The sequence below is a fragment of the Pecten maximus genome, chromosome 2 (genome assembly GCF_902652985.1).
Source record: "Pecten maximus chromosome 2, xPecMax1.1, whole genome shotgun sequence".
NCBI lineage: Eukaryota > Metazoa > Mollusca > Bivalvia > Pectinida > Pectinidae > Pecten > Pecten maximus.
Window position 1 is genome coordinate 24,181,118 of NC_047016.1, and position 12,975 is coordinate 24,194,092.

The 12,975-nt window shown below is 37.8% G+C and overlaps 2 protein-coding genes across 2 annotated transcripts; both read right to left on the minus strand.

Moving 5' to 3' along the window:
• Positions 1 to 269: 269 nt before the first annotated feature.
• LOC117321579 (microsomal glutathione S-transferase 1-like) lies at positions 270 to 6,436 on the minus strand. Its single transcript, XM_033876040.1, has 3 exons — positions 6,280 to 6,436; positions 3,221 to 3,300; positions 270 to 2,719 (listed from the first exon to the last, which is right to left on the minus strand). The coding sequence occupies exons 1-3, from the start codon at positions 6,400 to 6,402 to the stop codon at positions 2,476 to 2,478; spliced, it is 447 nt and encodes a 148-aa protein (XP_033731931.1). The 5' UTR covers positions 6,403 to 6,436; the 3' UTR covers positions 270 to 2,475.
• LOC117321578 (microsomal glutathione S-transferase 1-like) lies at positions 5,698 to 12,386 on the minus strand. Its single transcript, XM_033876039.1, has 3 exons — positions 12,155 to 12,386; positions 8,654 to 8,748; positions 5,698 to 7,984 (listed from the first exon to the last, which is right to left on the minus strand). Exons 1-3 carry the CDS (start codon positions 12,278 to 12,280, stop codon positions 7,741 to 7,743), a joined length of 465 nt encoding a protein of 154 aa, XP_033731930.1. The 5' UTR covers positions 12,281 to 12,386; the 3' UTR covers positions 5,698 to 7,740.
• Positions 12,387 to 12,975: the final 589 nt, after the last annotated feature.

Sequence of the window (12,975 nt, forward strand, 5' to 3'; positions counted from 1 at the left end):
AAATTGTACAAAAGACACACGATAGAAGCAACTAAGAATTGGGAGTTAGGGTTAGGTACAGGAAAGCCAAATGACTATGGTATGATTTTATTTGTGCAATATATAATGTAAAATCTGTTATTAATCAAAGAACACCTTAGAACGACAGACAAATTCAACAGTGTTTAATCGAACTACAAAATTAGGCCGATGAAAGAGGCTTGACATTTCTCAAATCCAAAATTGTGTGCATGCATTTCTGCAAAAAACAAAAAACGCACACAACGACCCAAATCTTTCACTTTATTGCACCGAAATTCCTGTTGTCGAACAGACAAAATGTATTGGCCTCATTTCCGATTCAAAACTGTCCTTCATTCCACACATAAAACATCTAAGGGATAAGTGTTCCGCGGCGTTGAAAACTATACGAGTCCTTTCTCATACTATAGGGGAGCGGACTGTGAAATGCTTTTGCGCATTTCTAGATCACTTCTTCGAACAGAACTAGACTACCTTTGTATAGTATACGAGTCGGCACGCAGTTCTTATATGCAAATGCTAGACCCAATCAATAACAAGGGGATTCGTCTAGTCCTAGGAACCTTTCGAACAACACCTGTTAGAAGCCTTCACGTGGAAGCTAATAACAACCTCTTTATGACAGAAATAAAATTTACATTACAGTTTGCAGTTCAACTTAAATCATCCCCCTAAATAGCATGCGCTTGACCCAGTATTCAACAAAAAATACCAAAACATTTATGCAAAGCCCAAAACTACTGCCAACATTTGGTATCCGATTTAAAATCTCCTGCAAGAACTCAACATAAAAATTGACCGACATAGCTGAATTTAAGATATCTGATGTTACCTAATGGAACATACAAACATATTATTCTAATGGTACGTTACATGAGCGAGGTAAATCCAGTATAATGCCCGAAAAACATAAATCCTTCTTTCGGGAATGCATTTCGAATACCCCTTCTCATACAAAACTTTACACAGGTGATTCCAAAGAAGGTGAGAAAGAGACTGTAGCCTGCTGTACTGCTAATTTCTGCACAGACGGCATCTCAATATTTTCCGCCGAAGCATGTGCCTTCGGTTTAGCCCTCGGCCATATCGATGAACATCGTATTAAAAAGGTAAACATGTGTTCCGACTCTGTCTGTCGTTCAAATCTTACAGTTACGAGATCTTAAAAATACACTCGTTTTTTTTTTTACCTGTATTTGTCTCCGCTACACCCTTGTTTATAGTAAGATAATGAATTTTAACACCATGGGCCTAACTAAATAAAAACACAATGCTTTATAGAAATGTGAATTTATTATGAAATAGCACGGTGTACAACCGACAACGATCGCTACAATTATTGTATATTAATATATGATGCAAATATGTTTCTTTCTCTATGCAATGTATTGTGAACGAGAATAAAACAAAAGTTGAATGCAGGCAAAGAAGAAAGACGTGATGAAGTTTCATAAGTAAAACAGCTAGACCATGTACACTAGAATGAGTTTGTCACATATAGTAATCACCATTGAGGTATTATGCCATTCCTTACGAGAATTTGTCTAACTGAATAAAGAACGCGATTAATTTGGATAGACCTCTACACAGCCCATAGTGATAGCCGATTCATACAGACAGGGCCTGTCAAGAACACTGAGCATTAGAGGGTGGTAAGATTTTACCAGTGTGCCAAAGATACCTTTACACATTGAGACTGGTTTCCCATCATGTGACATATCCACATCAAACAGTTATGTTAGATTGGTCATGTACTATGATCTGGAAGAATTCGTGTTTTGTCTGGGAATCTATAGTCGCATACCACGAGTAACATGTACTCAGTGCTAGACCTTTCTACACACATCGCAAAGGTCCCTCGGCTACTACGAAATCTTCCTACTACAGATGAAGAAACATATTAAAGAGAAAATATTAGAGCGAGCTCTAAACACATTGAACAATGTCCCTGTTATGTGTTTTCCAATTAGTTCTATCGTCGGCTTAAAATTCAACCTCGAACCTGTTTCATAAACGTTCCTTAAGAAAATTAGATAACGTAGAACATTTTAGTCAAGGCATTCTCCTCACACTCTGTAATATTTTCCGGTGGCAAGGTTAAAATTAAGGTAAAAGTAAACTTTGGAGTTAAAGTCAAAGCATGGCCTTAAGTTAAGGAGGCATGGTAGACTGAGTACGTTGTGATATCATTTGATTTGAAAAATAACATATACTGTATCTTCCTTGAGCTTAAATTCGCCAATATCAGATACGCCAATCATTCCAATGGCGTACAATTCAAATTTCATCAGTAATTACATTCATTTGGACTGTTACACAATCCTAGTTACTTCCTTCATCTCATATTTATCTACATCACATGTTTCTTCTATTTCCCTCATTTTGTTTTTGTCTCATTCTCTCCTGTTTCCATCATATTTTTCTCTGTTTTTCCAGTTCGTCTTTGCCTGCTGCTCAGAATTTCCCGCGCATTAAAACAGACACGCCCATTGATACGACAGTGAGCCAGCCGATGCCGAACATGGATGCACGCGCAGGTTGAGGAATAGCAAATAGGTAAGCTATTGTGTGACAAATCCTACATCCAGTAAATAACCGGAAGTGGAAGGCAGCCCACCATGGATCGGGACCTGTCAGTACGTACAGCACGCCCACCAGGATAAACGGAATAACATTCTCTACGTCATTCTGATGGCATCTGAAGAAAATGAAAGGCCACGAGGCAAATTAAAAATGGATATTTGTGAACATGCAAATTTTTCATCCAAGCAATAAAAATGTAAGCAGAGGAACCATTCTGAGATGCATTTTTTAGTTGTTAATGGCGTCCAACCAATTACTGAATAAAAAGTTAATTGATGAAAACGTTAAAGGCAACACATCATCACCATCATCATCGATGGATAGGTCATTTTCATATTACATGTTTCTGCCCAAAACGACGGTATAGTGATCCTTTGTCAATTCATCCGATAATAAGAGAAAGGTGAAACGTATCATACATACGTCCGAGAACAAAAACAAACAAACGAAAGCATGCGATCGTGGAAGCCAATATCCACATGGAATCTCATGTAATGTAATATCATTTCATCACAGCAGACAGCCCAATGAGAGATTTGATAACATATAGAAATTTTATTGGACAACAATGGAATTTCACATGGAAAAGAATTAGACATTGACCAAGAAATTGTACCTTCTTGTTCGTTCTACGACGACGTCATTAAAGATGGTTGTTTGACCCTTGACAAGCCTGTCCTCCATGTTGGCGACCACCTGTAATATAACTGCGGCATTCAATCACTGGGCGATTCGTCCCTCCGGAGAGTTCAGAAAGAGGTTTGGTGCGATTACGTCATCAAATATGGCACTCACTTACATTTAATGCCAGTTAGATCAATGTCAATATGGTGAGCGTTGGCAACACATAATCTTCACTGCTTTAAGAAATTAGCTCCACTTTGAGTCCCAAAGGGCCTGTATCGCTCACCTGCGTCCAATGCAAGTTTGAAGTTGATCCAAGTCATTTATACAGACACTAACCTGATAATCACTTGTTAGAAATATAAGAGTAAGCTATGTTTATTCATTTAAACTTATGTTGTAGCTCTTCATTCCAGCACACTACTCATTCAATGCCAGTTATCCGAGTCTTTTTCAAAGATATTACCATATTTGACCCATGTGACCTTGAATGAGGGACAAGGTCCTTGATCCCTGCTTGATACATGTACCTGCCTAATATCAGCTCTCTTTGTCGTTTGGTCAAGATTTTAGTATATTTGACCCCCGTTCATTTAAAATAAACGTGGTAGCCCTCCACTGATTGATATGTTATGAGCCTCATATTGAAGGATTTGAATTTTGCCGGACATATTGCATTTTCAACATAATCCCCTTCAGTATCTACACAATTTTTGCCACTTTTATAGAACTCCTTTTCTTGGCTGTTCAGAAAGTCATCCACTGCATGCATGACGTACTCATCGGACTGAAAGTGGGTGCCTGAAATAGCTGTTTTCAGTTTTGAAAATAGAGTAAAGTCTGATGTAGCGAGATCATGTGAATAAGGAGGCGGATGCTCAATCAATTTAAAGCCACAATCGTGAATGGCAGCCATGGCAATGACAGACTTGTGAACAGGAGCATTGTCCTGATGGAATAACACACCTTTAGTGAGGCTTTGTCGGCCGCGCTTAACTTCCGCCACCCACCTTTTCACTGTAACATATGAAGTGGCATCTTTCCCTATTGTTGCTACCATATCAGTATGGATATCCCTAGGTGTTAAATCCTTTTTATGAAAATATTGGATCACTATTCTTTCACCGATTTTGTCAATTTTGCAAAAGCCGCTTGTCTTGTTTACTTTAGAGCGCTACCTCGTCGATATAAACTATTAAATGAGACCAGTCGTTGGGTACACCGCCCCATATTGTCAGAGAAAAATAAGACTTAAATGGAACATCCTTGAATACCTCCTTCAATACGAGGCTCGTAACAACCTACCTGAGAAATATCCTGACCAGGGCTTATTGGTTATATAGACTTCAATATCTTTTACCCTTGTAATCTTTAAAGTGTTTAGGTCATTAATAAAGACACACTTGGTAGCCCTTCACACCGGCAAGCTACAGACCAAATATCAAGTCTTTGTGTCTCTCGATTATTACAGAGAAGTCGTTTAAAACGATTAGCATATTTGACACCTGCGATCTTGAATGTAGGTCAAGGTCGTTCATATAAACCAACTTTCATTTCTCTCTGTGCCTTTTGCTTAATTAGAAGTCGTTTGAAGATTTTACCATATTTGATTCATGTGGCCTTGAATGAACGGACGGACGACGGACCCCGCACCAAGGCACGAGAGGTAAAATCTGAGGAAATTGTTCTTGAATTTGATAAGTCAATAATAAAACTCTGGTTGCAAATTTTTCCTTTTTTCCCCCCTCATATTGTCTTTGACCTTGAACTTTTGATACCTCAAATAGATTCAATTCATGATAATATTTTGACACAAAAGTGTCTACCCCGTAATCTGAATTATATTCCTTGTGTTGTGTATCACCATTTTTTTTTTTTATAAATGTCTTTTATATGATCAAGTTAGAGAGGTATATCAGGATAAAATGAAATTAGATATAATTAGATATGTCAGAAGATGAAAACCTTATTCCTATTTTGTCAGCTAATAACATTGCGATTTGTTGCTTGTTAATTTCGACAAAACATGCCTAAAATGTAGGTTTCGAATACAGAAAATACATGTCGATCACATATTTTGTACAAAATAGCCATGACAAAACAGGTAATATTTCTTTAAACGGGGTTTGATTTTAAAATGTATAAACATTAATTAATTCTCCTTTGACCTCGAAATGCACGGCCGTGAAAAATCTCACACACAAATATGGCATATAGGGAGGCATTTCAATCATGAAAAATGCTTTTAGACACCTAAAGAAATCTTAACGTAGAAAGAAATCTGTTTTCAGGAAAACTAGTTCAAACGCAGAGTTTGAGGTAAAATATACAGATTTTTGAAAATAGCCCGCAGTTAACTATTTGTCTTAAAAGCATTCCTCTTAAGGCTCTTACAGTTATGTATCACAACGATTTTTCTGGTTGTTGCGATGTTTTTGTCGAATGAATATATAATCCAAGATGGTCAGGTATGGTCCAAAATATAGTATTTATTAAAGGAATGAGTCGGCAGGCGATTTCCGGAATATCCGTAAATCGACCCGTGCAGTCCGAACTCTGGGTTCTAATTGATTTTTACAGCATATAGTACATGGTATTTAACGTAAAGTTATAAAAGTGATTGACAGCCTTGACAGGTATCAGTTAATTATATATGATTGCTCAGCTGGTCATATGTCGGACAGGTGAGATATTCACATCATATTTAGCAACCTTGGCTAGCGAAGTTGTGTTAGCCCATGATACATATTAACAATCGATCAAGTTACATGTTCCATTTCACCAGAGTATTGATATACAGGCTTTAAAAAATAATACCGTATACTAATCCGATTCGCTATGTCCATGAACCTCACACACGGGCGTCTACTGTACATGGGAGATAACCCGTGTCGTTTAAACCTCATTTAATAGTACTTTCAAGTATACGTTGACATACATGTAGTTGTTGTGAGAAGTTATTGGAGCATAAATGTGTATACAGTATATATATGGACACTTGTATAACGCGCATCCAGATCATTTCTAAGATATCCCAGGTAAATTCCCTACCTTCCTACTCAGACGCTGTTTTATCGTGATCAGGCTCATAACCATCGTCTTGAACACACATACAGTTCCATAAAATGCGAATTGTGCGAACACAGGATTGTCAAAAGTGAGTGTGGACGCCATGTTGTTGGTGGTCTCGGCTCACTTCACGTCCGTATGTGTGTAGTGTATGTGTTGTCGGATATTAACACTTTAAGTTATATCCTTGTTGAAAATGTACGTATACATTTATAATAACTTACTGGATAATTACATGTGTTACACCAACATATTGTTTTACCGATATGTGTGTACACGTACGCGTGCTACACCAAAATAAATGCATGCATTACGCCGGTGGGTTACCGTAACATAAAAGTACATTATGTGTGTGAAATGCACACACGTACGAGTCCACCTGAACACGTACGAAGTGCTGTGAATTTCAGCAATTATTTATGAATACGCTGAGCTGACAAATGTTCTGGTCGAGATACGCCAGCCTTCGTCAGTATATGTGTGTTAGAGAAATAATTAGATAGCCTAAACGGCCTGGTTAACATGTCCTGGTATGGTTTGTTTGCTGGTGTTGGTTCATTCTCACTTAATCAACATTCTGAAATTTACCTGTATTACCTTGTCAACAAGTGATTTTTACACCTGAGCGAGTTTCAGCTATATATAGTCTGTTTTTACTATCCACGATAGAAACCAATATAAATGACAAGTTGAGTCATGATGACTATTTATAAGTTAAAGATTCAAATGAATTTATGAAGGCAATTTATCATAAAAGATCTTACATGTATGTTTGCGATAAATACTTAAAATATATTCAGTTTGATTAAATCTACATCATTATCGACCTATAGGTTGTGATGTTGACAGTGACAAACTTGTCATCATATCATCAGCCATCCATCGTACGGTTGAGAAAAAAAATCAGCTCAGTTACGTCTGTAAACAAACACAGCAGCACTGAGTGTCATTTGTAAGCCATCTACTTGTTAGGTAAATGGGTGCCGTTCCTCCTCCCTAAAAATACCTACAATGAATCGGTGATTCTTACTAGTTTCGTATCTGTATCTTTGGCTGTTGTCGGGTTTGTCTGACAAGAAAACGTTTCGTTATATGCAATACCAGTTATAGTTACAATAAGTTATGAAAAAAATCATGTCATTTTTTAAATATTATTCAAGCACAATTTATAGTGCTATATCTTGTTTGATGGAAAGCACAAAACATGTACAATACTTTCACATAAGAAATGGATGTTGATAATCAAGGATGACTCACATGGCTTAAAGTGTCTAATGATAACGTGTTATTCATGTTATTGGAATTAGAAGCAGGCTGGCTGGTGGACGCATCAGAATCGATTAATAACAAATGAAATACATGTCATTGCCCTAGTGGATACAAAAATAATTTGTTTATACAAATATAGTTCGATTATCTATTCTGCCAACATTATGTATGCATTCAGAAGGTGGCCTTGCGGATGACATCAACTGCCATCAACATGGACACAACCAATCCCCCGCCAAACATGAGCGCCCGCGATGGCTGAGGAATTTGACCTAGGTAAGCAACAGTGTGCATGAGACGACATCCGGTGAAGATCCGGAAGTACATCGCAGCTGTTGTCGGATCTGGCCCGCTGGCGACGTACAGCAATCCCACCAAAACAAATGTGACCACGTTTTCTAGATCGTTAAGATGGCACCTAAAACAAAGAAAACAGATATAGTCTATACAATGTATTGTATTATATCGGTGTGAAGTGACTGATTTTATGTCAATAGAAAGACAACCGTTTAACATCAATTAACCTAGACAATAGCAATTGATGTTCTGTATCTACAGATATTTCAGATTAAAATTAAAACATATTAAATAAGATACTTGTGAATGAAAACCTGCGATCATTTACCGCGAAAATATATCTTCACCTATGGTCACATCCTTAATGAAGATGTCAAGATATTCAGGTTTCTTCTTCATATACAACCCGTAGGTGACACGCCCCTTCAACCGTGAAGCTGAACCACCACAGTCAATGTGGCAAGTAAAATTATTTTTCCGTGTAGAAATCAATGTAGAAATTCAACTCCGATTCCGTCTATAATCGCCTTATCTCTCGCAGATACACTTTACTGTTTTATTCCTTCCCATTTTGCTTCATGAGACAGAGTACATTTTTAATAAACTCTGCGTTGAAGCGGTACATCTAGAAAATTTGGAAAATAACTCGAAATAAAAAAATAGCGGTAAACTTATAATAGTTGACCTAAGAGGCAAAACCGAAAAAAGAAGGAAACATCCGTCTTTGAGACGTCACAGAGACGATGAAATCTTAGTGCGGGTTTTAGACAAATTCTCCGACATGGCTCACCTTCTGATGCGCTCCACGGTGGGATCAGTCAATGTCGGCTTACATTCCTTGTTCATGGCCTTCCCTAGTGCACAGTCCTCGGGGTTAGCGAACACCTGGCAACATACAAGAAAATAACGTTTTTAGTCACGCATGAAATAATACTTTGGTTAATAAATATTCAAAAACAATGAGCCACAAGCCTGTTCCGCGCTACCTGCGATAACATAGCTCTGGACGACGGACGGACAATTTCTGACAGATGGTCGTTTGCCGAAGAGCAGTATAGTTCTAGTTCCGCGCGTTTCATTCGCCCTTAGGTCATGGCTGCTCCAACTGCACGTATTCCTGTAATCTCCATGAACTTTTCTTACAGGAAGTCCTGTCTGAGTTTTGCCCGTGTGTTTCCAACGCTTCCACACAAAAACGACGTCTCCTTCGCCCAAACATCAGGTGTTACACTGTTCGTTACCTTCGAAGAGGATATTGCCAAGAATCGATTCCTGATGAAAGCGGCTCGGTTTATCGTCCAATTTACGTGCTAAAATCCATTTCGAATTTAGCGTACAATTTCGGAACGCGAAATGAGTAACATGCTTTGCCGTGCTTCTTTGTTTCTCTCTAAGTTCGTGTAAAATGAACTGTTCTCACTGTTCATTCTTATTTTTCCTTCTATCGATTTCATTTTGCTTCACTAATCTCCTTCAGAGGAAATAAAGTTTGATGATGTAGACTGTAACAAATTCTCAAGTCCCTGTGCCTACCACCAGCCCCGATAATTTAACAAGCGGCCAGTTATTTGTTATTGTGCAACGATTTCAACTAACGCGTAGAAAATATTTTTGCAAAGCCAAATTCTTAAAACGTTGACTACACAAATGCAAGCCAAATTCTTAAAACGTTGACTACACAAATGCAAGCCAAATTCTTAAAACGTTGACTACACAAATGCAGGTGAAAGGTAACATCGGGGACAGACGGGCTAGTGCAAATCACGGTTTGGGTTACTCCTATAATATTACAGGTTAACACGACAGACTACACACCTGACGTATGTTACACACATGAACCTACATTACCATAGTAACAGTCCGACACACACCTGACGTATGTTACAAACATGAACCTACATTGCTATAGTAACAGTCCGACACACACATGAACCTACATTGCTATAGTAACAGTCCGACACACACCTGACGTATGTTAAACACATGAACCTACATTGCTATAGTAACAGTCCAACTTCACACCTGACGTATATATATATATATATATATATATATATATATGTTAGCCACATGAACCTACATTGCTATAGTAACAGTCCGACACACACCTGACGTATGTTAAACACATGAACCTACATTGCTATAGTAACAGTCCAACTTCACACCTGACGTATATATATATATGTTAGCCACATGAATCTACATTGCTATAGTAACAGTCCGACACACACCTGACGTATGTTACACACATGAACCTACATTGCTATAGTAACAGTCCAACTTCACACCTGACGTATATATATATATATATATATATATATATATATATATATATATGTTAGCCACATGAACCTACATTGCCCAATTGACCGACGAGGCCAGACTACACAACAGACGTGTATAAAAAGAACCCACAGAAAAGGTGTGTCACGTGTAACCTGATCCATCTATTCCACCGACACATTAGTAAAGAAAATGTATACTTCTATTAAAAACGTCTGAGTCAGTCTCTGTGTGTTACATTTACGTGGACAATTTCACAAAGACCATAACGTCAGTAAGGGTTGAGGCAAATTACGTTTTGGGAATCTACACTATGGCCGACAAGAGCATGACAAAGATATCAAATTTCATATCTCTGTGTAACATGTTACAATAATTACAAGAGTTAGCCTATTTATTTTTAATTCGATATTATTTGTTAATGCGTTGCCCCCTTGTCCCCTACGGATTCATCGGCGTTTCAACTGATTTGGAGTTGGTTTCATTTGACAAGTCGAAGCTACTAGAGCATACTTTACTGTACGTGTAATTAGGAGACGAAATGTAAATATATCAAAGGTTTTCAAACTATGGTAAGTAGGATTAGTTTAGTATTGTTCATTGATGGCTGCGCTATATTCGTGCTGATGCCGATATCACCTCATGATCACTGAAGCGTACCGCCGAAGATACCCGACAGACACACCACCCGGTCACATGCTGGGATTGGTATTGTGTCGTTGAGACTCTCAAACAAAAGAGTAATACTTTTATTATTCCATAAACCGTACTAGCGCGATAAACAACTTATTCTGTGTATTCCATAAACCGTACTAGCGCGATAAACAACTTATTCTGTGTATTCCATAAACCGTACTAGCGCGATAAACAACTTATTCTGTGCATTCCATAAACCGTACTAGCGCGATAAACAACTTATTCTGTGCATTCCATAAACCGTACTAGCGCGATAAACAACTTATTCTGTGTATTCCATAAACCGTACTAGCGCGATAAACAACTTATTATGTGTATTCAATAAACCGTACTAGCGCGATAAACAACTTATTCTGTGTATTCCATAAACCGTACTAGCGCGATAAACAACTTATTATGTGTATTCAATAAACCGTACTAGCGCGATAAACAACTTATTCTGTGTATTCCATAAACCGTACTAGCGCGATAAACAACTTATTCTGTGTATTCCATAAACCGTACTAGCGCGATAAACAACTTATTCTGTGTATTCCATAAACCGTACTAGCGCGATAAACCGTACTAGCGCGATAAACAACTTATTCTGTGTATTCCATAAACCGTACTAGCGCGATAAACAACTTATTCTGTGTATTCCATAAACCGTACTAGCGCGATAAACAACTTATTCTGTGTATTCCTTAAACCGTACTAGCGCGATAAACCGTACTAGCGCGATACACAACTCATTCGGTTTTGTATTAACTTAAGGCGATAATACAGAGAAGAGGGTTTTCCTATCTTACCATGTGAAAATGTACAAAAAAAAAAGGGGGAAAAGGAAATTCCACATAATTTTGTTAGGACACCAGTGAGTCATCGTACTTGTTTATACACATGAGTGTATTTATGCTCTGACGAAATTAAAGAACCACGATCGAAAGCGAAGATTTTCAAATAGATTTTGAACGTTCCATCATCAACCAGATCACCTGATCCAAATGATATGGTTTTAACTTCACATGCCAATTATATATATGCAATTAATATTGATAATCCATTAAAGCAGATATATAGGTCTGGGCTTGCTGGCAGAAATTTCTCCCTCGACAGTGCTCCTGTGTCGGTGTTTAGTTCAACCTGAAGCCTTGCGACTCATAAGTAGGCATATTTATATATAGATACATTCGAGATAATCAAATTCAGTTGAGCATCTACATGTAGTTTATCTATGCCAGTGTTTACGATACACGTTAACATTCGAGAGGATTGAATAGTGCCTACGTGATCGGTACCAGAACAGGCACGTGATGTCACATCCTGTACTTACCGACTTTCTAATCCGATTAAATGCCGTCAGCGCACTCATCGACATTGTCTTTACTATGACAACGCCACTGTAAAATGCAAACTGCTTAAACAGTGGATTGTCAAAACTTAGTCCTTGGTCAGCCATAATTGTGCAGCTTTTGTGGCGAGTAAAATCTCCGAGCTCTAGGTCACGGGTAATACAGGTACACAAGGTGGAACGCCGAACAGTAGCAAATCTATGGCGGCCTATACCAGTCGGACAGTTAAACTGACTACGTGTATCGCGCTACAAAGGCACAAAACATTGACATACAAACTGGTCGGTGGTAGCCTACATAGCCTGACGCAACACTCTTCGGTTGTATTTTTTTTTTTATTTCTATCAAAATATATCTAATATTGTCAGATCTCAAAGCATTTGTCTGTTTTACGAAAGTTGAAATTTACTATTAAAAAAGAAATTTTGTCTAAATTACATATTGTATTCATTAGACCTATTTTAGAATATGCTTGTGAAGTGTGGGATGGTTGTACCATTGTAGATATTGATAAGATAGAAAAACTACAACTGGAAGCGGCCAGAATAGTAACATGTTTGTCTTTATTTGCTAGTAGACAGTCCTTGTATGATGAAACTGGTTGGGGATAAACTCGAAGACAGACGAAAACAGAAAAAGTTATTGTTGTACAAAATGCATAATAAGCTAGCTCCTTCTTATTTAAATGACATTTTACCCAAACAGAGTAAATGACAATAGTAGATATAATCTAAGAAATGGCCAAGATTTTGTACTACCCAAGTGTTGATATGTATTGTATGAAATTTTTTTTATGTCCAGT